Source organism: Lissotriton vulgaris, unplaced genomic scaffold, assembly GCF_964263255.1.
Source record: "Lissotriton vulgaris unplaced genomic scaffold, aLisVul1.2 SCAFFOLD_909, whole genome shotgun sequence".
NCBI lineage: Eukaryota > Metazoa > Chordata > Amphibia > Caudata > Salamandridae > Lissotriton > Lissotriton vulgaris.
In genome coordinates, this window is record NW_028252702.1 from 206,155 (window position 1) to 230,979 (window position 24,825).

At 45.0% G+C, this 24,825-nt stretch overlaps 1 protein-coding gene across 1 annotated transcript in view; it reads left to right on the forward strand.

The window, feature by feature from the left end:
* Positions 1-24,825, forward strand: part of LOC147662073 (activin receptor type-1C-like) — a gene marked incomplete at its 5' end in the record, with an annotated part of 259,773 nt that overhangs the window by 12,837 nt on the left and 222,111 nt on the right. Inside the window, one exon of the mRNA XM_086951128.1 lies at positions 20,981-21,211. Within this exon, the coding sequence (XP_086807254.1) occupies positions 20,981-21,211 (231 nt within the window). The remainder of the gene's footprint in view (positions 1-20,980; positions 21,212-24,825) is intronic.

Sequence of the window (24,825 nt, forward strand, 5' to 3'; positions counted from 1 at the left end):
TTCCCATCCAACTTAAGTGCCCGCGACAGTAGGGAAAGTGTGAATCCAACACTGCTTTACCTTACATATGTTGTTGCAGTGACTTGCGTTGTAAATGGAATGCGTGGTTCAGATGCAAATGGTGTTCCGCCTATGTTGCAGAGACTTCACGTTATTCGGCGGTAGTGGTATTTACGGTACCTAGCAGGAAGGCTGTTGGGACCATTTTTCAGTGCCTTGGTGATTTTGCAAACCTGGGCCGGCGTGGTTAAAACCTGCTGGTCCCGTGTGGACTGGTCATTGGCCCCCTGCTCATTCATGTACCCGGATGCAGTTGGATTACTAGTGTACAGCGCTGTGATATGAATCACCCAGGCTCTTTCCTGGTCTCCAATTTCCCTTGTTGAATTTGAAGCTTTTAATCTGTTAATTTAATTAGAGAAGTGGGCGAGGCTTCTTTGCTGAAGCATTTGGTGCATCTTTCATCGTTCCTTTTCTTTTAAGGCTATCTTTATTTCCCACACACTGGTTTTTATGTTCTTTGTGCAGATTACTGATGGCCATCGCAGTATTGATGGTAGAAGTGCATTTCTGGATGTGCAAGGACCGTCTTAATATTCTTTGTGAAGTAATAATAACCTTGCTGCACTGTTGGTTGGTCTGCTCCTTCCCTGTTTCTATTGGGGGGTTCTTGCAGCCCCCAGTAGCTTGTAGAGAATTCATAAGCTCAGAGGTCATGTTGCTCAATCTGTTTTGCGCGTCACCCTGGATGCTGTTGGTTTAAACCTTAGTTACCTTGCGAAGCCACTTAAAAACCATTGAGTTGTCTGCAGGCCTCCATTTATTCTGCCTGACTAGTTTTGTTGCTTCAACCCATGTAAAGGAGCCAGCTGCTCAGTATTTGGGTGCTATGGGAGATTCTAGATTCAAGGGTGAGGTCAAGGGATCATGATCACTTTCGCCGCTGCTGAGAATCTCAAGGTTGCTGAGAAAGTTCGCTAAAGAGTCAAACAGAAAGGAGTTGTCAATTGTTTGAAAGAGGGGGATGGGAACTGAAGGTAGGGAGCTTGAGACTCAAGAGCTTGTTCTGCAGAGTTTAATTTGAAGATTTTCAGCAGATCGTTTTTTTCCCCATTCCTTAGCTTTAGGTGAGAAGATGCTGGCATTTCCCAAGTCCCTGGTGTTGAAGTGACCTATAAGCATGACTTCATGTTAGGCATGGTCCAGAAAAATAGCTTCAAGGCATCTGCAGAGGTCCTCAGTTGTTCTCTGTTTTGATGCTTTCTGCACATTATATTAGCAGTTTATCAGAAGCAGGGGGGTCATTTTATGAAGAACTGTAAACCCTGAGATTGTTGCGCTCGGAAAGTTTGAGAATATTGGTTGAGGGGCACGACTCAGATGTTGCCGGTTTGCTTAATGAAGATTGAGAGACCTCCAGAGGGCCGGCCTATTAAGTTGGTGCGATTTGCTGACCTAAAGAACTCGTAAAAGCCCTGTAGAATTCTTTGAGTGAGCGCCCAGGTTTCCTGTAAGCAAATGATATCGCTTTTATTCAGGAAAGCCACTGCTGCTTTGCTTGTCAGAATCGACCTCAGGCCTGCCACGTTCCACAACGTGATTATGGTCGTGGGTTCCGTTTTGGACATCAGGGTTTGAGGACGGCCTGGATCTTGTTGGCTAGGAACAATCCTCTTGGGGGCACTGTGGAAGTTCCCCACCTGATCCCACCCATCATTGTCACTGCTTCTTGTCTATTATCTAACATTTCTTCGGCTGTGTGCACCTGATACTTCTAATGAGTTTGCTGCTTTAGAAGCACTTGGGTGCCTATTGTGTATGGCACCCCACGCCCCTCACAGGATGCTTTTTTGCAGCCAAGTGGGCTCCAGTGGCACTAACACATGGGGATATTTTGATGGATAAAAGTTTCAAATGCTCAACATCCCCCTCCTCGAAGGTCCTTGATTCCCCCAGAATAGCTTCTCTGAGATCAGCTCTTTGCCATGTGGTTATTGTGGCATCCGAGGTTCCTGTTTCTGGAATCTGAGTTGAACTTTACAGTGATTAGTTTAGCCAAACTCATAGTAGTCTATGGTGTCTGCGTGTGTGCCTTCCGCTGATCAGAGGATAAGGGGCTTCAATGCCTGTTGGTGTTGGAAGAAAGGCAGTTTGTGTGCACCTCGGAGGTGGCTTAAGTGGTCTGATAAGGACTTGCTTGTTGGAGCACTTAGTCCCCAGTAGCTTGACAATTGGTCTTGTTGTTGATTACAGCTGATTATTGTCCTCTTTCCCTCCAATTATAGGACAGAGAGTCTTGATGCTGATTGTGGCTGGTTGTCATACATTCTGCTCTCGTTGGGTGTGGGGTAGGAAAACTGATTAAGTGGAGGTGTTCTGTGTTACCTTTTGGCTCGTGTTGTATGCTCCTTTTAACTGGGTCACTGGGTGAGGGGGCATGAGGGTGATAGATATTTAGGCTGTTACCTTCAAGACCCAGGGGGCCATTAATGAAGGATGGTTTGTTAACGGGGTCAGTGAGACTAAAGATTGTATTAATCCTAGTTTCAGCCATTTCTGCCCTTGGTCCACTTATTGGTGTTGGAGACCAAGGCACCTGCCCGTTTGGCATTTGCCGCAGTGCCCCATGGACCCAGTATGTTCCCCCTGTGATTTCATTTGAGCACTTGGGTGTGATTTCAGTTTGCAGTCACTCCCCTACCGTATCGTGGGGAGCATTGTTGTCCTTTGTTTCTGATGCGTGATGCAGGGTACATGTATCTCCCTGGATCTTCTCGTGTTCCATTGTTGACATGTGGACAGGTTTGGGCGTCTATATGGCCCCTGATGCCTAGGTACTGAATGTTGTTTCCAGAGCCGTATTGTACCCTTCGTCTATTATTGTTGGTTTGTATTCAGGACCATTTAAGGAGGTCAGAACTTCTACTGCTTTATATGCTCAACTCCCCTCAGTCAGAACGGGGGAGAGCGAGTCCTCTGTGATGCTAGAGGTGCAAGTGGGCTGTTTTTTGAACAATGTGGCTCCTGCTCAACCCCTGATGGAGCCGATGTTGGAACAGCCAGTTAAGGTTTGTTGTTGGAATCCACTACTTAGCTGTGGTGGTTCTAATCAGGTGCAATGCGGCTGTCAGTTTCCCTGGGGCCAGGGGTCGCTTTCTTGATGCTATCCACTGATGTCCATAGTAAGTCAGGGAGGGAGTTTAGTTTATTGATCAATGAGGTGCACGGGCAGGGTCCGTCGGATCCTGCCTGCCCAAAAGCATTTTCCAGAGTGGTTAATCTGAGTCCCAGGTCCACTAAACTTGAGGCAATAGATAGAATTAAGTCAATCTGAAGCTCCATCATTTGCGATTGCCATAATAGAGACCTGGCTATTGTGTCTTGTTTAATGCTGCTAGAGGACAGGGAGGCCGGGTGGGGAAGACCTTGTGAAGCGGGAACTTGGTGCCCCTAATTGTGTTGGACTACTGGATCTGTTTCTATGCTCTGGTCTGTGTGCTGGTGTTTGTGCCAGCAAAGCTTCAATTTGGGCATAAATTTGGGCTTCCAGTGAGGCAAGAAAGTTGTTCAATAGATTTCCCAGTTCCTGATCGGATTTGCTTTCCCTCCTAGTCTCGTTTGAGAGAGAGTGAGTGGAGTTGGCTCAGGAGTGTTTTTTAGTAACTCTGTTTCTGGGGGCATTGTCTGCGACAACACGGTGGACAGAGAGGTAGTTGCACTGTTATGCACTTGTGCAATCACTGTTATCTTGCAGAAGCACTGTCTACTAGGTGGAGCTTCTCGTTATAGTCCCTGGTTGTCTGTGCCAGGCTGATTTGGGAAGTAGTTGTCTCCATACGCTACTTCTCTCTCCAGTGCCATTCTCAATGTTCCTAGTGAAGGGTCAGATGTAATAGTCTCCTCACTGCACTGGAACTCCCTTTGTGGCCCTGGGCAGGAATTTGACCTAGGATATTTTCACACAGTATCCATCTGCCCCACTTGTCCTTTACTATGTGAGAGCGTTGATGACATTTATACCAACCTTGAACCTAGTGAGGTCAGTTAGTAAGGTTGTTTAAGGGGGGACCTTTGAAAAGTATTTATTCATCCACTCTGGTGTTGATGATTGAACTCCTTGGACATGGATCCTCTTAGTGATCATGCTAGACAAACCCTGGTGCATCTTTGAGTCTGACAATGTGAGCTTTTGTAGAGCAGTTGTTGTGCCTTCTTGACTGTGTTCCTCTGCCCCTCCTTTTCTTAGCTTGTTAATTGGGCTAGAGTCAAGCTTAAACTATTAAAGGGGGGGGACCGAGGGTGGCAAAGAGGAGTCTACTGTGAGTTTTGTTTACTTTTTTCTGGGGCAGCTCCTTCACTCTGACGTCACCGCTGCGCCCCCAGCCTGGGTGTTCTAGGCTACTGTCTGCCCTGCATGCTGCTACGCATTAATTTCTGACCTTCTGCGTCTTATCATAGTCTTGTTTCTCTGTACCATTTATTGTGTAACTGTGTAATTGTGTCCTGATTGTTCTGTCTTTTTGCTTACTGTAGTGCACTGTTGGTTTTTCACCTAATGCCCCTCTCTCATCCCCTCTCTGTTCCCTCCTCCCTGTTCCCACCGCTGCTGACCCGCAGCCCCCTCCCCCAGCCCTCGTCCATTCCCCGCCTCCCAGCTGAGCGTTCCTCCCCTACATAATGCCGACCGCTGCTCAATTGCGCCGCTGGCGCCCCGAAGGCACGTCTAAGGCATGGCCGTCTGCACCCATCTGCGACCCGGCCGCAGCTATGTGCCAGGAACCCTGGCTCCCCAGGACCCTGCCGATATGACCCCAACCTCCTCGCTCTTGATGCCAGAAGACACCCGGTTTGCCAGAGCGCCTCACCACACACCCACAATTAACCATTCTTCTGCAGACACTGCCAACGTTCCTGCACCATCTACAGCACCCCCTCACCCGCCGCAGGCCCATGAGATGCCTGCACCACCGAATCACTGACATCACTGACATGGATACTCCTCAATGTGTGCTTCCTCCACAGACATTCCATAGAGATCTGGGACCTGATTGACACCCTCACGCCCATCGTCTCCTTCTTCATGGAAACCTGGACCAACACCCCCTCCGGTCCTGACATCGCCACTGCAATTCCTGATGGATACAAGATCCAGAGGAAGGACTGCCCACACCGCCCAGGAGGAGGACTCGCCATCCCACATAAGACCTCCCTCCAACTCTCCACCTCCAGCACAAGTGACCCCCACTCCAACACAGAACACCTCCACTTCCAGATCCAGACCTCCCCCAGGACCATGCTACGCAGCACCCTCACCTACAGACCCCCGGGACCCTGCTCCCTGGCCACTACAGCAATCACCGACCTCGCCGAACTCCATGCCATCACTTTCACTGACTACATCCCACTAGGAGACCTAAACTTCGACCTCTACAACCGCAGCGACCCCGACTCCGCCGTCCTCCTCGACAACCCCTCCAACCTCAGACTGAAGCAGCTCATTAACACCTCCAAGCACAGATCAGGACACACCCTCGACCCCATCTTCGCAGGATGTTCAAATGTCCACTTTTGCCACACTCCGCAGCCCCCCTGGATGGACCACCACTGTGTACACTTCACCTCCAACACCACCACCACACCCAATCCGACCCCCTGCCTGCCAGAAAGGAACTGGAGTAAAATCACAGAGGAACACCTCAACACCACCCTCCTCCTAGACCCCCCATCTCCACGACCAACACCAACGCCGCAGCCAAAGAATTTCACAGCTGGATCTTCAGATGCGCCTACAAGATGGCTACCCTGCCAATCAACGCCCCCTGAAGGTCACCTGGTCACCACCAAACTCCAAGCTGCCAGGCGCACCTGCAGACGCCTTGAGAAAAAATGGCAAAGCGGGAAAACCACAGCAGACCTGAACAACCACAGCCTTAGGATATGAACTTAGTGCCACCACATATTTTCTATTCCTTCCTGGCCTGCCCCCTCCTCCTGCGAAACCCCCACGGACTTCACCTAAAAATCAAGCACACTGGACTGACTTCAACCTCTATGGCGAAGACTCCGTCTCTAAAATCCTATTGTCCCTAAACCTGAATAACCATTTCAATGACCCGCTCCCCTCCAACTGCCTAGCGGGCGTCGTCCAATCCATTATTCCTAACTGGACTGTAATAATTAACGCCTCGCTCCAGCAGGGTTCCATTCTCTGAAAACCGGCCAAGTCCTCCCCATTTTGAAAAAGCTGTCACTGGATCCAGCCATCCCCGACAATTTCAGACCTATCTTCAACATTCCCTTCTTAGTCAAAGTGTTGGAGAAGTGTGTACAACAGCAACTAAGTCAGCACATCAACAACTTCCACCTTCTCGATGACTCCCAATCTGGATTCAGACCTGGGCACAGTTTTGAAACAACCATGCTCCACATCGTTGACAATGCCCTCCAAGCCCTGGACCAAGGGAAAACGTGCCTTCTAATCCTCCTAGATCTATCCTCGGCCTTCGACACGATCAGCACGAAAAACTAATCAAATGCCTCAAACTCAGGATGTGTTTGGATGGCTCTGTTCTAGAATGGTTTAGATCCTTCCTCCAAAACCAATCGCAGAGATTCCTAATCAACGGCAACCTATCTGCTCCCTCTCCGGTCAAGGTCGGAGTCCCTCAAGCATCAACCCTGTCCCCTAACCTCTTAAACCTTTACCTTGAACCACTTACCGAAGTACTATGCACAGCAAATATTTCCTACCATACGTATGCTGACGACACTCAGCTCTACATCAAAGTCCCTTCTCTCGAGGAGATTCTCTCCCTGAATGAGGCCCTGATATCAACTGTCCATTGGTTCACCTCCAAGCAACTTAAACTCAATGCTAAGAAAAGAAAATTTCGCCTAAATTCCCGTCCAAAAAACAAACACGAGATGCAGATATGGTTCAAGGCTATCACAGCCCTAAATTGCCCACCGACCATCGTGGACTCAGCAAAAACTCTAGGAATAACCCTTGACTGCAATTTGAACATGCAAGACCACATCAACTCGATGGCCTAATCAGCCAGATTCCACTTGCGCTACCACTTGCGCTACCTCAGGAAACTGAAGCCCTTCCTTGACACTACCGATCAAAAAAGTGAATCCAAGCGCTAGTAATCTCCAGACTGGAATATGGCTGTTCTACTCTCTCAGGTTTAACCAAGATCTCCCTGGCACCCTTAAAAGCCTGCCTCTACTGCTGCCAGACTTCTTACAAGCTCAAAAAAATGGACCATATTTCTCCACACCTGAAAGCTTTGAACTGGCTACCCCCCGAGGCCAGAATACAACTCGAACTGGCTTGCATCACACACAAGGCTTTATACTCAAACTCCCCAGCTTATATCGCACAGAAACTTTGGTATCCAGCGGAATCAGAAACTCCCGGTCTGTCAGAGACCTCTTACTCCAACCTGCTTGGTTCCGGAAAAAAAATAACTTTTAACCGGGCTGGCTTTGAAGCCGCTCCAAGAATATGGAACTCTCTCCTACCTGCCATCAAAAGAATCCCTTCTCTGGCACGTTTCAAAAAGGAGGCCCAAACCTTCCTTATGGATAAATTCCTCTCCTAAATGCTGCTTCCTACCACCACAGAAACCCAGACCAACTACCGACTAGCACCTCCCTTTGGAGAACGGAGCTACCTCATCAAGAAATCTGGGGCCTTATCTTGAGTAACTTAAATGTAAACTGTACATACGTGTCCTCTACCCTTAATGTGATTCCTTGCCTATTGTACACTGCTATGATCCCCCGTAAAGTGCTCTGATACCCTAACCGGTCAAGTTTGCGCTCTATAAAACAATAAAAATTAAAAAATAAAAATAAGCAAATAAAAATAGACACCAACGCAACCAATGCCAAAGAACTCTTTAACATCATACAGCAATTCACCAAACCCCCCAGCGAGGCCACAGAGGTCACACCATCCCAGGAACTCTGCAACAAGCTCAGCTTCTGTTTCCATCTTAAAATCAAGGCCTTCTACAACTTCTTCAGTGACTAGACAACGTTCACCACCCCTTCCGAGGCCACAGAGGTCACACCATCCCAGGAACTCTGCAACAAGCTCAGCTTCTGTTTCCATCTTAAAATCAAGGCCTTCTACAACTTCTTCAGTGACTAGACAATGTTCACCACCCCCTCCTCTTCCGCTGACTAAGAGCCAACCATCACCACCTGGACTCCCACCATGGTGGTACTCATCACCACGACCATGATAAAAACCCGATTAGGAGCCCCCATGGAACCCTGCCCACCCCACATATACCACAGGGCCACCACCACCATTGACCCCGAACTCGGCCGGACCATCAATGCCTCCCTCCAAACCGGCATCTTCCCTCAGGGCTGAAAGAATTCAGAATTCAAGCCCCTACTCACGAAGAACTACCGGACCTGAAGAACTACCGGCCCATCTCTCGGCTCCTTTTTACCGCCAAAGTCACTGAAAGACTCGTAAATGCTCAGTTGAGCCCGTTCATTGAGGAGAACTCCATCCTACACGCCTCCCAGTCCTTATTACGCAGCAACCACAACACCGAGACCGCCTTCCTTGCCGCCAGAACAACATCCGCATGCTACTCGACCAGGGACACACCGCAGCCCTCATCCTACTAGTCCGCTCTGAGGCTTTCGACACTGTCTCACACCACACCCTCGCAGCTAGACTGCATGACGCCGGGATACAAGGAACCGCCCTCAACTGGAGCCGCTCTTTTCTCTCCAGCAGAACTCAGAGGATCAGACTCCCCCCTTCCTCTCCGAACCCACAGAGAACAACTGCAGAGTACCACAGGGATCATTGCTCAGCCCCACGCTCTTTAACATCTACCTGGCCCCCCTGGCTGCAGACAGCATGGGCGCAGCATAGTATCATACGCCGACAAAACCCAACTCATCCTCTCCCTCACAAAGGACCCCGAAGACACCAAACTCAACTTTCAGGAAGGAATGAGGAACGTCGCGGCCTGGATGAAGGATAGCTGCCTGAAGCTCAACTCAGAGAAAACTGAGGTACTCATCCTGGGACCCTCGACCTCCGCCTGGGACGACACTTGGTGGCCCTCTTCCCACGGGAGTCCCCCCACCCCAACAGATTACGCTCGGAACCTCTGCATCATTTGTGACTCCAACCTCATCATGACCCGCCAGATCAACGCCTTTGCCTCCACCAGTTTCAACTGCCTCCGCATCCTCCGAAAGACCTTCAAATGGATACCCACCAAGCATATAAATACCGTCATCCACGCACTCATAACCAGCAGACTGGACTACGAAAACGCTGTCTACGCCGGCTTCAACCCTTCTACACAAGCTTCAAACGTCCAGAATGCTGCAGCCAGACTCGTCCTCGGGACTCCAAGGCACGAGCACATGACTCAACACCTTCAAGACCTACACTGGCTCCCGCAGAGAAAAGAATAACTTTCAAGCTCCTCACCCATACCTACAAGTCCCTCCACAACATCAGACCCAAATACCTCAACTAGAGAGTCTGCTTCCATGCACCCAAAAGGAACCTCCGATCTGCCGATCTCGCCCTGGCAGAAGCAGAGCTGGAGGAAGGGCCTTCTCCTACATTGTAGCCAAGACCTGGAACGAGCTCCCATCCAACATCACACATCACACACTCCCCTAACCCGCACACTTTTAGGAAGAACCTCAAGACCTTGCTCTTCGAATGAGCCGGAGCTGCCCTCCTCCCCTGAGGGCCTTGAGACCCTCATGGGTGAGTAGCCCGCTTTATAAACCCCTTGATTGATTGATTGATTACCTCCCTGTCAAGAATTTGCCCAGCAGGGGGATGATGAGGATAGGGAAGAGTAACTAGCACACTTCCTGAGAGTGTTTTCCCGGTATTTCCACTCTTAAAGATGATTTGAAGATGATTTGTAGGGGCTCACCTGCTTGGCTGCTCAGGATGCGGTAAAGATGTCAGTGGCTGTAATGATGGCACAGGAGGTTGGTTGAGGAGAACGGGGGCTTGAGATCTGCCATGGAAGCTTGCTTCTGCTTGTCTTATCTGATGCAGGGGTGAGAGGGCGGACTGGGATACATGGAAATCAGAAGTCTCTCATCTCCAGAAAAGTCCTCGCTCCATATAAACCTTCTGGAGCTGAGTGCTATCCGCTTGGTGCTGAAAGACTTTATTACATCTATCAAGTGGAGGCTGGTTCATGTGCTCATGGACAACACCAGTGCCATGTGATTCTGTAAAAACAGGACAGGGTGGGGCCACGGACCCTGTCCAAAGAGACCATGCACATCTGAAAGTAGATTGACCTCTACTAAATGTTCCTGGTGATGAGCCACCTAGCAGGATCATTGAATGCCAGGGCGGACAAACTCAGGCATCAGCATATGGAGTATCACAAGTAGTATCACTTACCCCCTGAGATGGCACAAGTTTTTTCCGTGAATAGGGAGAACCATAACTGGATCTGTTCACCACCACAAGAACGTGCAGTGACAACACTTCTGCACATAGGAGTTTCTAAGTTGTCTCTTGCTCAGAGACACATTTCACCTCAAGTGGAACTTGGGACTCCTATATTCCTCTCCGTCGATACTACTCATGCCCCAATTACTAAAGAAGATCAGAACTGACCAAGCCAAGTTATTCTAGTGGCTCCATGTTGGGCAGAACAGTTATGGTACCCAGAGCTCTTGATCTTGAGCATCTCTCCTCTAATCAGGCTTCCCATACAGAAGGACCCCTCTGTCACAGCAACAGAGCTGGGTTCTGCACCCGGGCCTTCACAATCTTCACCTTCATTCATGGGAATTGAGCAGTGACCGCCAAACAACTTTGATCTTTCTCTGGAGGTGGTTGATGCAATCTTGGCAGCCATGCTTCTCTAGACTAAAACGTTATACACCTGTCATTTGGGACAAATGAGTGGCTTGGTGGGGTTCCCCTTTAGGCCTAACTCTCTGATGTGTTATTGTTTGTTGCCCTTAGCCCAGCAAGGCCTTGCACTGAGCACAATTAAAGGATACCTTTCTGCCTTTATGTGGTTGCTGACTCAGCCCTTTTTTACAAATGCCCAGTTGTTCTGCTATTTTTAAAAGGGTTATAATACCTGTTTCCTCCCGTTCCCTTCATTACGTCCTAGTGGGACCTTAACTTCGTCCTCACATTTTTAATGTGCTCCCCATTCAAACTGCTTTTTAGCTGTTACTTGTAGCTTCTCAGCTTCAAGACAGTGTTCATAAACACACTATTTGTGTCAACCCCCTGTACACCACCTTCTTTCTAGACAGAATGGTTCTGAGGATTCGTCCATCCTTTCTGCCAAATATTTTGACTCCGATCCATGTTGGTCAATCCATCACGCTGCTGACATTCTAGCTCTGCCCTACCCCTCGAAGGAGGAGGAAAGACTCCATCTTTGGACCCCAAGAGAGTGATGAGCTTCTACAAAGATCATACCAGAGTACACGGGGTGGATGATAACCTCTTTATGTGTTTTTTTGGAGTGAAAAAAAGCCAGGGCTGTGCAAAAGAGAAACATCACCCTCTGTATCATGCTCGGCGTTTAGATCTGCTACACTTTGGCAAAAAAGCAGCCTCCGGGAGGGCTGCATACTCAATCTACCACCCCAGAACTTTCTATCTTTGCCTTAATATGTAAAACCCCTGTCCTAAAAATTTTCCTGGTGACTATCTGGCCGTCCCTCCATACGTTAATAACTCACTATTGCCTGGGAGCCAAGAGGGGAACTTTGCCCAATCTGGTCTGCAGGATCTATGTCCTAATAAGTAGTGGTTTTGCATCTATTCCTCAATGACACTCCTATCCTCCCCATTCTGTGACTGAACTCTGTCCGTTAATAATGTCCTAAATCTAGGAATCTGCATACTGGTCACACCAATTTGCTTTTGGGCTCTGCATCTGGAGATGCAGACAGTCTTGAAAGCAACGGGCATCAGCACACAGACGTTGGGCCCCTCAGCTGGCTTTGCTCCTTTTTATCCGAAAGAATCCAGACTGCCACTTGCCCACATTTCTGTCCTTTCTTTCCCATTTACTTAACATTGCTGAGTAGATCAGAGTTTGACCCCGGGTCTGACTCGGTTTAATGTGTACATGTTTGCTTTTTCTGCTGTGGTCAGATATGTTGGATTGAATATTGTTTGTTTATCAGATGGCATGTAATCATCGTGTCCAACTTGGAGAGCCACACTATTCTACTTCTCAAACAAAATTCTGACAATGCTTATTTGCTGTTGCTAGATGGATGAGTTAAAATAGTCTGCAATTCAGCTAACACAAGATAGAGGTTCTCTTGTTTGGTAAACAATCTTCGGTCTGGTCACCATCTTGGTGGCCAGAGGTATTGGAATTTCCTCCTTTTCTGCAAAAGAATCTGGGTTTCATCTTCAACAATAAGCTTGATTATTTAGCTCAAATCAGCTGCATGGCTGCTACCTAATTGCACATAGTTCATATGCTATGTAGGATCTTTCCACTGCTTCAAATATTTTCTTATAGAAGTGTGGTGGAGGCCCTTATTTCTTCCTATCCTGAGTATGGGAACTCAATATATTTAGGTACTCCATTATATATTCTTCAGCATGTTCAAGTAGTGCAGAACTCTGCTTCCTGACTCATACTCAACATTTCTCGGTGTACTTTCATCACAGCATGCTTAGAAGCCTTACATTGGCCCCAAGTGTGTAAAAGTGGCACACTTAAACCTCATTTTTACACATAAAGCTCTGATTATTACAGGCCCTGTCCATATTACGAAGTATGTATATGTTACTGCCTACACATCCTCTCCATGCATCCACTTTTCATCAAATTTCGCTCTCAAAAATCAGATTGTGTAGACAGAGTCAGATCTTTTTTTAAATTTCTGTCAAATAATGGAATACACTTCAATTGCACAGTCATGGGAATGTCATTCACAGTCTGTTTAAAAGAAATCTGAAAACCTGTTTATTCGAGCATACAAAACTCTGAGGTTTGATTATACGACTTCCAGTGCCAGAATGCAGTCACACAATATGAAAATAATTATAATTAATGAATTATTTAATTAATTCATTCATTAATAATCAGCTGTATTTACCAATATCCATGAAACTCATGTCCTTTACTGCCTTGAAGTATGATATTGCAAAGTTTTTCCAGGGAAAATTGACGATATCTATCTAACCTCTCACCCATCTAAACCAGAGCCTAATCATGTGGTTAATAGGGATGGAAAGCCAGTAGTGAACACTGTCCTTAGCCCCTTTCCTGATATGACACTGGATAATCTCTCAATGATATTTATTGAGCTCAAGTCAGGGTCTCGCCTGGACCCTGCCCTTCCATTTGTCCTAGCTAACGTTTTGCATCAGATCCTGTCAACCCTTCTTGGCATTTTTAATATTTCCTTAGCCAAAAGAATTGTCTTTACATCCTGGAGACATGCGATGGTAACGGCCCTTCTCAACAAACAAAAAAACTTCATCCTCGACCCAGGGAATTATAGGCCCATTACTCTGCTGCCTGGACTAAGCAAAGTACTGAAGAGTTATGTTAATAAGCACCTCTCAGAATATTTAGAGGCTCACAACATTCTCCACCCTACCCAGACTGGGTTTAGACCGAAACACGGTCCAGCAACTGCACACATGGCAGTTGTCAAGGAGGCTAAAATGCTGCTGGATCACAGAGGATCAGTTGCCATCGTCCTCCTTCCTCCTAGTCCAGCATTTGCTATTGTCAGTCAGGAGACTCTTTTTGAGAGAATACACAATGTGGGAGTTGCGGGTCATGCCCTCACCTGGTTTCAATTTTCTCTTAGTAATAGAACTTTCAGGTCTTTGAGAGATGTTGTACCTCAGTTATCTTATCACTGAGCAGTGGAGTGCCCCAGCGCTCCTCAATAAGTTCTATGTTGTTCAATTATATATCTTTCGGCTGATATTGTTCTGCCATTTGGGATTTCTATAGTCTCATATTCAAATGACAATTTCTATTGGTAGGCAGTGAGATGTCTTCTGCGCAAGGTCCAGTGGTTTTAATATCTAAGGCAAAGAATACAAAAACGACATCAAAGGGAACCCAAACAACGACCGCCCCACGTTGTTAATTCACAATTGCAACTTGCAACTGCTAAATTTATCAAGAAAAAAGAAAAGGTTCCCTGAGCAAATGCAAAATATTTATGTTATATAGACACATTTCAAGTCGTTGGTCCATATACAATACTAACATCAAATGTTAGTCCATGATCTTTATTCTCATGTCTCGTGCTCTCAAGATGACTTGTTTGTACACAATTCAGTTTTTTGATGACACAGCCAACACCAACACGTGTTTCGTCTATAGGAAAATACCCAAAGACTTCCTCGGGCCTGGACTGCTTATTCAATATTGGAAATCACAGACAGTCTTCCCTTGACAGATGTAGCCACAGTATAACCAAAATCCAAATATTATTGTGAGCATAGTTCACGTAATGATTGATCAATAGTAAAAATTCCTCTGAGTAGGAGATTCCTGAGCAATCTTCCCCTGTAAATCGTGGCCATAATATATCTTAATACAAAGGAAACAGACCTAAAACCAAATATTGTTGGTTGAGGGAAAGAGTTCCTGCAAAAGTTCAAGAACAGGAAGGGGGGAACCAATCTAGACCTCAAAGTCTATTTGCTCTACTGTATGGAGTGCAAGGTTTATAAATGTTGTGGTGAAGAAAAGAAAAAAATTGATGAGCAGAAGAAGGAGGAACATTTTTGGTAGTTTCATCTGTAACCAACAAAAAAAATCAAAGTAGCTGTTTGCCTCAAAAGTTGTTAAAAAACGTAAAACATCATTAAAAACACAAAACCTAAAGAAAAGGGTATTTTGACAACCACTAACATGAAAAAGGTAAGCTATTCTTCAAAAAGAGCTTTTCTTCAAAAAGAGCCTCAAAACTTATCTGTTTCCCAGAGTAATGTAGCTGTTTTAATAGATGCACGGTTCGGTCTCAGCGCCAGGATACCCTTGGGGGTGACAGTTGCGCTTAATAAGCAATAAATACATACATACATACATACATACATACATATATTCATTCTTGGGCCCTGCTTGGCTCCCTATGGTGGGATGGGTACAGAAATTGGCCAAAGGCCAGGCCATTTAAGCTTACCTCACTGCACAAGGCACACGGTCAGACACATGGCCTCTCCATAGGCATATCCCTGTAGCCAAACCCCGGCAGGTGCAAACTACTTAAGTATTGAAGCTCTTGCATTTCATAGTGTTAGCAAGCAAAGAATGAATAGCAAGTCTAGTCCTTATTATGGCTCTGTCTTAGACCTGGAGGTCAGCGATCCATTGTAATACTTATGTATCTTCAGTGGTGTTAAGTTGCATTAGGATAGGTCAGTTTTGGTCTGAGAATGTTTACATGCCATTGATCATAGCTAGTGGGGTAAAGGGTTTGACTTGGGCCAAACCATGTCTCGGCTGCTGCTTCCTCTCTGGTCACGATAAGTGCAACATTCTGCCCCATAGCGTTGGGAGCAGAGCCCCTTGCAGTTGTTGCTGCCATCATGGCAACTGCAAAGGTTCAATGTTTTGACTAATCCTGAATTCCTGAATGTGGTGACCACCATGCTATGGTAATGTACCTAGTATACTTTCATGTAAAGAGCACAATGTAAAAAACAAAATATATATGGTCCTGTTATGTTTTCTGCGCGATGCCAGAAACGTAGCATGGATGGCCCTGCAACTCAAGCAGACCCGGATAGAAACTGGTACCGTATTGCTTGGCAGTGTTTTCTTTCCTTGAGGGATCAAGAAATCCGGTGTCCGCCGTCGGGATTGAGGGACAATTGCGGTGAGAGGTATTCCACCTCCGTCAGGGTGCTGTACGCTGAATGGCTGCCCCCGCACACTTCGCCTCTCAATTCCACGGCTGTTGCAGTCCAAGGGGACCCGAGAAGGTGCTTTGAACTTGGGCGGCGTGGAAATGAATCATGCCATTTCTGCCTGCGATAATCACTGGAACAGATACTGACTAGGTGTGCCCCCCACATCACCGACCCGGATTCATGAACATAATGCATTCTGGGGGTTGTGGTTTGCTTAATGGTCTGCAAGCGCCAACAGGTGTATGAAATTTCAACGGGGAGGAGTCCAGTGACATCATCATTACTTCAGGGGCAGAAACCATTGGACTATTCACATGACTCTGGTGGGTGCAGGGCGCTGAGGAAGGCAACACGAGCCGAAATGCATTCGCCGACGCCTACCTGTAAAACTCATGAATAAAGCGCCTTCAAAGTGGTCCCCTCTGGCCTCCGCTCTTTTCTTTCGAGGGAAGTGGTCCTGTGATGTATTCTGCGCAATGCCAGAAGCGCAGCACGGATGGCCCTGCAACTCTAGCAGACCCGGCTAGAAACTGGTACCGCATTGCTTGGCAGTGTTTCCTTTCCTTGAGGGATCAAGAAATCCGGTGTCCGCCGTCAGGATTGAGGGACAATTGCGGTGAGAGGTATTCCACCTCCGTAAGGGTGCTGTATGCTGTATGGCTGCCCCCGCACACTTCGCCTCTCAATTCCACGGCTGTTGCAGTCCGAGGGGACCCGAGAAGGTGCTTTGAACTTGGGCGGCGTGGAAATGAATCATGCCATTTCTGCCTGCGATAATCACTGGAACAGATACTGACTAGGTGTGCCCCCCACATCACCGACCCGGATTCATGAACATAATGCATTCTGGGGGTTGTGGTTTGCTTAATGGTCTGCAAGCGCCAACAGGTGTATGAAATTTCAATGGGGAGGAGTCCAGTGACATCATCATTACTTCAGGGGCAGAAACCATTGGACTATTCACATGACTCTGGTGGGTGCAGGGCGCTGAGGAAGGCAACACGAGCCGAAATGCATTCGCCGACACCTACCTGTAAAACTCATGAATGAAGCGCCTTCAAAGTGGTCCCCTCTGGCCTCCGCTCTTTTCTTTCGAGGGAAGTGGTCCTGTGATGTATTCTGCGCGATGCCAGAAGCGCAGCACGGATGGCCCTGCAACTCAAGCAGACCCGGCTAGAAACTGGTACCGCATTGCTTGGCAGTGTTTCCTTTCCTTGAGGGATCAAGAAATCCGGTGTCCGCCGACAGGATTGAGGGACAATTGCGGTGAGAGGTATTCCACCTACGTAAGGGTGCTGTATGCTGTATGGCTGCCCCCGCACACTTCGCCTCTGAATTCCACGGCTGTTGCATTCCGAGGGGACCCGAGAAGGTGCTTTGAACTTGGGCGGCGTGGAAATGAGTCATGCCATTTCTGCCTGCGATAATCACTGGAACGGATACCGACTAGGTGTGCCCCCCACATCACCGACCCGGATTCATGAACATAATGCATTCTGGGGGGTGTGGTTTGCTTAATGGTCTGCAAGCACCAACAGGTGTATGAAAATTCAACGGGGAGGAGTCCAGTGACATCATCATTACTTCAGGGGCAGAAACCATTGGACTATTCACATGACTCTGGTGGGTGCAGGGCGCTGAGGAAGGCAACACGAGCCGAAATGCATTCGCCGCCTCCTAACTGCAAAACTCATGAATAAAGTACCTTCAAAGTGTTCCCCTCTGTCCTCCGCTCTTTTCTTTCGAGGGAAGTGGTCCTGTGATGTTTTCTGCGCGATGCCAGAAGCGCAGCACGGATGGCCCTGCAACTCAAGCAGACCCGGATAGAAACTGGTACCGCATTGCTTGGCAGTGTTTCCTTTCCTTGAGGTATCAAGAAATCCGGTGTCCGCCGTCAGGATTGAGGGACAATTGCGGTGAGAGGGTTTCCACCTCTGTCAGGGTGCTGTACGCTGTATGGCTGCCCCCTCACACTTCGCCTCTCAATTCTACGACTGTTGCAGTCCGAGGGGACCCGAGAAGGTGCTTTGAACTTGGGCGGCGTGGAAATGAGTCATGTCATTTCTGCCTGCGATAATCACTGGAACGGATACTGACTAGGTGTGCCCCCCACATCACCGACCCGGATTCATGAACATAATGCATTCTGGGGGTTGTGGTTTGCTTAATGGTCTGCAAGCACCAACAGGTGTATGAAATTTCAAAGGGGAGGAGTCCAGTGACATTATCATTACTTCAGGGGCAGAAAACATTGGACTATTCACATGACTCTGGTGGGTGCAGGGCGCTGAGGAAGGCAACACGAGCCGAAATGCATTCGCCGCCACCTACCTGCAAAACTCATGAATAAAGCGCCTTCAAAGTGTTCCCCTCTGGCCTCCGCTCTTTTCTTTCGAGGGAAGTGGTCCTGTGCAAAAACCTTAATGAGAACTTTGCATTATTGTCATTCACTAGGGGACATTAGTATTTCAAGATGGCTTTCACATTCAAGAGAAGGTTCTGCAGTAGGCTTAGGCAGTAACAATGAATTTAACAGCATTTGTATTCTCACACCTTGAAAGGTCACCCAATTTCAACACAGGGATATGAGCAGCATCTGCATTCGCTATACTTAGCTAACTAAGTATGGCGTGCTCTCCCGCTTTCTGGACCTCAACTAGTAGGAAGGTGGCACACACTTTTTTAACAGCCAAGGAGGCTAAAAAACAGACACACTTTACAGTTTTTGGGGCTCTCAATGGGCAGTGCCACTTACCTAGGATCCAGGTAATACTGGATCAAGGACACCCCTGGAGCAGGAGAAATCAATAGAGCTGGGCAGTAAAGCTGAATTGTATCCTCACTTGAAAAGTCGCTAACATTACTCATTGCTAAAGAGTACTTTATAGACTATATACCACAACATTATTTAAACAGGGGGTCCTAGGGAATTTTTTTTAGAGACCAAACAGAATTAAATCCCCACTCTAAACCATGAATAACACAAGAAAAACCATTGGTCTTACAGAACTGAGCACCAACAGAAACAGAATAGTCCAAATTGATTAAAGAAGTCCTCTTAAAGAGGATGGAATCCCATCACCCACGAAGTCACATGCTTCAGCATCTGGGATCTCCTTTTAGTTGCAAACCCTAGTGCAACCAAGGGCTACAACCTTCTCAACAGAGGAAGGTAGCTCACTGATGTTTTCGAGGTAATGTAAGGTTGGAATCTACTAAGATCCATAAGAAGTGGAGCATAAATAGTTTATAAAGGTGATGGTTGCAGTGCACGTGGAAAATATGTAACTTAAATGTGATTTAAAGTTGGCTACCAGGACACAAAATAATTTTATTAGGCACTGTCCAGGTGACAAGAATAAAACAGTGCATCTGCATTTTTGAACAAATAACTGCAATGGTCCAAAAAGATGTCAGGTCTATATTTTTCAGCCTAAAGATCCTGATCCGATTAAGGCTTTCATCAGGACCTAGAGGTAATATCGCTACTGCAAATAGTGAAATTGTGCAAAATCAGGTAGAGTTCAATAAAGTGGTTGGTTCGATACAACCTACATTCACCTGTGATTCAATATTTTTGACCAACTGCCACAGGAGTATTGGACACAATCCCGTCTTTACACGGGTGCACTCCCCCCTCACCTGACATCCGCTCAGGAAGTGAGGCACCGCTCTATCCGTCGGTACCCCTGGCCGGACATGTGCTGGAAGGGGAAGCAGGAGAAAGTAATAGAGCCGGGCAGTAAAGCTGAATTGTATCCTTACTTGAAAATTGCTAACATTACTCATTGCTAAAGAGTACTTTATAGACTAGCCAGTCTAGTGATTTGCACCCTCTACTCCACTTTCATCCCTTCTTTTTTAACTCATATACAATGTGAGAAGGAAGAGATTTCCAGTTATAGAACAAATCAGTAGTTTATTTGTATCACAAACATAATATGATTTCTCACTTGGGGGTCTCAGTTGGCGTTTTAGCTGCAAGGAGCATAGTGTGGTGAAGAGAAAGGTTTCTTAAGATGACCAATGTGACCTTCTAGCTCTGACTCTCGACTGGGTCAGTGGAATGCAATCTGTATGCAGTGTGTAGGACAATCTTCACATACTTGCTGTGAATCTTGAGGGTAAAAGCAAGAGTCTACTGGTTTAAAGCAACATGATTATGTTGCAAATCTAGCACTGAAGTCATAATCTCCTAAGTATTTCTGTGTGATGTGAAAATTCAAGCATGCACTTGTGAGTAATGAGTAATTGTAAATCTGTGAACATGCACTAATGATTACTGAGTGACTGCAAAATCGAGTACCTATTACCCGTAAATGAGTGATGGAGCAAATATGGCCTGGAAGACAAGAATTGTAAATCATTGGGCAAATCTATGATGACACTAGAGATTTCTTAGTAAGCATTAGAACATATATTTATGGTTATTAAATGATGGTACGAGTCTGACATGTAGTAAGGATCACTGAGCCATGAGCAAAATTTCAAGATATACATGATTGGTGATTTATGATATACTCAGAACATTCTTTTCACAATGGTGTCCAATTATGTGTAATCATTGTACTGACATAATGGTGGCAATTCTTTGCATATTGTAGGTACTCTTGGCACAGTGGTGCCTACCTATTATCTACAGCTTGCATAATGTTGGTAACTATGGGCATAATTTGGGTATCCTGTGCACAATGGTGCCCAGCTGCAATCCTTGGAGTGATATGATATTGGCAACTTTTTGCATTTTTAAACATTATCACTGATGCTGTTTGCGTTCTGATTATATATAATTGGTGCAACCTCTCTACATCTACCCAGGCAAGAACACTCAATTTAATCTAATAATGCATTCACCCATTCTTACAGCCATTACTACAACCACATATTTGCCCATTTATTCATGCACTATTTGATCCGCACAAATATTGATTTTTCCTGCCAAGTAAGAAGCACTTTCACTTATGGAAAAAACAGACCAATTAGATTTGTCAAAGCTTGGTTTATTTTTATATTGTGATGTTATTTTCTTTGGTGTTGGCCACTGTAAATCACAGGTCTCAATAATGATATCATTTATAGGTTTGCCGCTGCTTGTACAAAGAACAATTGCGAGGACTATTGTTATACAGAAACTAGTAGGAAAAGGACGCTTTGGTGAAGTATGGCATGGAAAATGGTGCGGCGAAGATGTAGCTGTCAAAATCTTTTCTTCAAGAGACGAAAGATCTTGGTTTCGTGAGGCTGAAGTCTATCAGACAGTAATGCTGAGGCATGACAATATCTTAGGTTTTATTGCTGCTGACAATAAAGGTAACTTCAGTTCCATTCAACTTTTATTGCACAAATGTTTTTTTAAATAACTTTGAACATGCAGTTGTATCTACAATTATAACAATAATCAGGGCCTGGTTTAGATCTCGGCGGATGGGTTACTCCAACCCCATTGAAATGGATATCCCATCCACTGAAATATGAATACCATTATATTTTATGGGATTTATATTTTGTTGGATGGGATATCCATCACTGTTGTGACGGAGTAACCCGTCCGCCGAGATCTAAATCAGTCCCTAAGTTTACATGTGTAGACCTCCTCACATGTAGATCAATCCCTACACCTATGTGGAATTATCATTGTAAATAGAATCCACCATTTCCTTGTATAGATTTACACTTAAATATACTTCTGAGTCTCCACACCCACAAGTCAGAGGGAGGAATTTAATAGTTTAAAGTCATTATTAGTAGCTTTCCACCTGTTTGTGGCGATCTCTGGCACTGGTTTGGATATCGTCTGATAAAAAGTAATAGGGTATTTAAAGAAAATTAATTTTAAAGAAATAACATTTTAATTTGTTTTATTGCTTTTATTTAAAAACACATTAAGCAGATTTCTCCAACTCTCTTTCACCTGGGACTATCAGCGGGAAGGGACTTTATGCTGCACTTAAACTGAACATGTTAATACATTTGATATTAATATTTTCTTTAATTCAATTTTCTTTTTTAATTAAGTTATATTAAATTAAATGTTAGTTTTCCCTCCCCAACAGGTAAAGTATCTTTTTTATTGAATTTTTCAAAATCTTGAATGCAAGTTATGTGCTATTTTATGATTTATTTAAACAAAAATCTCCTTTGCAATACATTTTATTAAACTGTTATTATATAAAAAATGATATTTAAAATGTTTTAACTAAAAAATAATAATACCGTGGTTGGCCATGTGTGATGCTTGAATTGCTCCAAGGCTAGACTGAAGTATGCTCAGCATGGTTTATCAATAGTACTACTATAGTAGATTTAAATATGTATTTTGTGAAGAGCAGTTGCCTTACTCCTATGTGTGTTAACACATCACTCCCTAAATTCCTCATTCAGTCTCCCTTACCCCTACACATGTTGTAGTAAATAGTCCATATTTTCCAACCACTCTCTCTTTTTTCTCCCACATTTACTACTAAATATCAGGGTGGAGATTTCTTTACAGTAAAAGATATTACTGACAGAGGCAAATGTCTCTTGCAGGAGGTTTAAGAATTGCATTGTAGTAGATAACGTAGTACTACTTTATGTCTTCCAAAATAGTTTTTGTAAATTGGCCAAAGCATTTCAATATCATCACAGTTAGTTCAGTATGTTTATTTTTCAACTACTTGCTCGGCATGCCATATGTATGTCATATCCATTGCCATATTGCTGGCGGATTCAGCTAACTATGCTGCATATTTGGTACCGTGTTACACCACAATTCTACTCTCTTTCACTATAGATAAAAATGTGAAGAATTAACTAGTCTATAGGTCAAGTAATTTTGCAAAAAATACTTATGAATTATAGCAGGTTAAAAACATTATTAATGTAATAGGTAACAAAATATATAATGAAATAAATATTTTTTAATTGCATACTTTATGTTATGTTATTACGTTTTGTATAGCGCTCGAATACCCAAAGGTGTCTTGGCACTGCCTTAGGAAAATAACACATAACTAAAAGAATAGAAAACTCTATTGGTTGAAGAGCCATGTTTTCAAAACTTTTCTGAATGGATTTTGGGAATTTGTAAGGAAGAGAATGTATATCAGGTTTTCATCCTTTGTTTTCCATATAAGTTCTTTTTTTATCCTCTGGATTTCTATTTTATGTTCTTTATTATAATTCTGTACCCTGTTTTATTTTTTTTACCTGTTTTAATAAAGCTTTCTAAACTCAAAAAAAGGAAGAGTATTCCACAATTTGTCAGTTTAGCTGTAATTTCTAACAAAATCAAGCTTTGTTCACTTTCACCAGATTCAAAGCCCCGGGGCTGCACCACCCTCTTCTATTCAGCTCTGCTAGGCGACAGTGGCTCACGGAGCTAGAGCTTGTGGTGTTTCCATATCTACTGCGAATATAGCAGTATAAACAGGCACACTTTACTGGCAGATTATTAGCATCCCAATGATTTCTTCTTGTGGTGCTGCATGTTGTGTCACTCAGAAGTGCTGCAAGCTAATATTATTCTGATAAATTGGGGCACATGGTTTGCACAATATCTGGAGCCCAAGTTGCATTTGTGACCTTAGAACTTAAACTTACATCTCAACAAAATGTGACATATCATTCTGAGACGGCTCTCTGTTATTCTTTCTATTATGAGTTTCTCCAGGAGTGGTTAAGTCACAAAGTCATACTAAAGATATCAGGATATTCATTGTAGAATCTACAATTCCTAGCTTTTGACTTCAAAGTGCACATACCACAACCCCCAGTCACTGGGTAGTACTAGGATTCTTGATGCAATTTGGTAATATTGTTCCCCATCACACAAATGTTTTTTGGGTCATTGCCTAGCAGGTAATATGAGTCCCCTTCAAAGTCACTAGTCCTTTTTTCGGCATGTGTACAAGGGTAGCAGCTACAAACGTAGAAGCATCAAGTTCATTTACACACATCCATCCACATATTCATCCATGCAACGTAATGGTGTAAATTTGGGAATTTCACATAACAAACGCAAAGAGAAATTCCAGAAATAAAAACCAATTATGCTGGGGTCATTTAAACTTCGCACTGGACTGTTTAAGACACATATACAGAAAGTGAACATTAATCAACCTATTCACACAAATATATGATGCTACATGTACCCAGGGCCTGTATATTGAATCCTACTAGGGACTGCAGCACTCATTGTACCAACCACTAAAGTAGCACTGTAAAAAATGCCGCAGGCCTGCCACTGCAGCCTACAGGATAGTTTGTAACTGGAATTTCGACCTTACAAAATAAACCCTTTGCCAAGCCTCAATCTTCCTTCTTCATACTTAAGTCACACCAAAGTTGAGCCCTAATAGGCTCATAGGGCAGAGTGCATGGTATTTAAAAAGTTGGACCTGTGTACATGTCATGACAGTGAAAACTTCCTAAAGTCATTTTTCACTGTAGTAAGACTACCCCTCCCATAGCCTAACACTAACACGTATTACACTTTATAAGTGATAAATTCCATTAGGAAACAGATAGAGAAATACTTTTTTCATTAATCTGAATTGTAATTTGAAAATCCTCTTTAAAGGATTTTACCTTACTATTATGAAAATGCCACTTTTAGAAAGTTTACATGTTTCTGCCAATCCAAATGTGCCTTTCTGCCAGTGTCCAGGGTCCCATTGCTGTAATGGATCTCCTGTGATGTGATGTGTATTCCTTCCAGACAGGTAACTAAACTGCCTTCGATGTGGGGAAGATGGGATGGGTGTTCCTCTCCTAGACAGGATGGACTTGGGGGCTGTACTCAGACCTTCCTGAGCTTTAATGGGTAGAGTGAGGGCTGTGCCCGTCCCCATTCTGACCTTTGAAGCTGCCTGCACTATTACTGGCAAATGCAACTGATACCTGGACTCGTATAAAGCGCAGAGATGGACAACAACAATAATCCA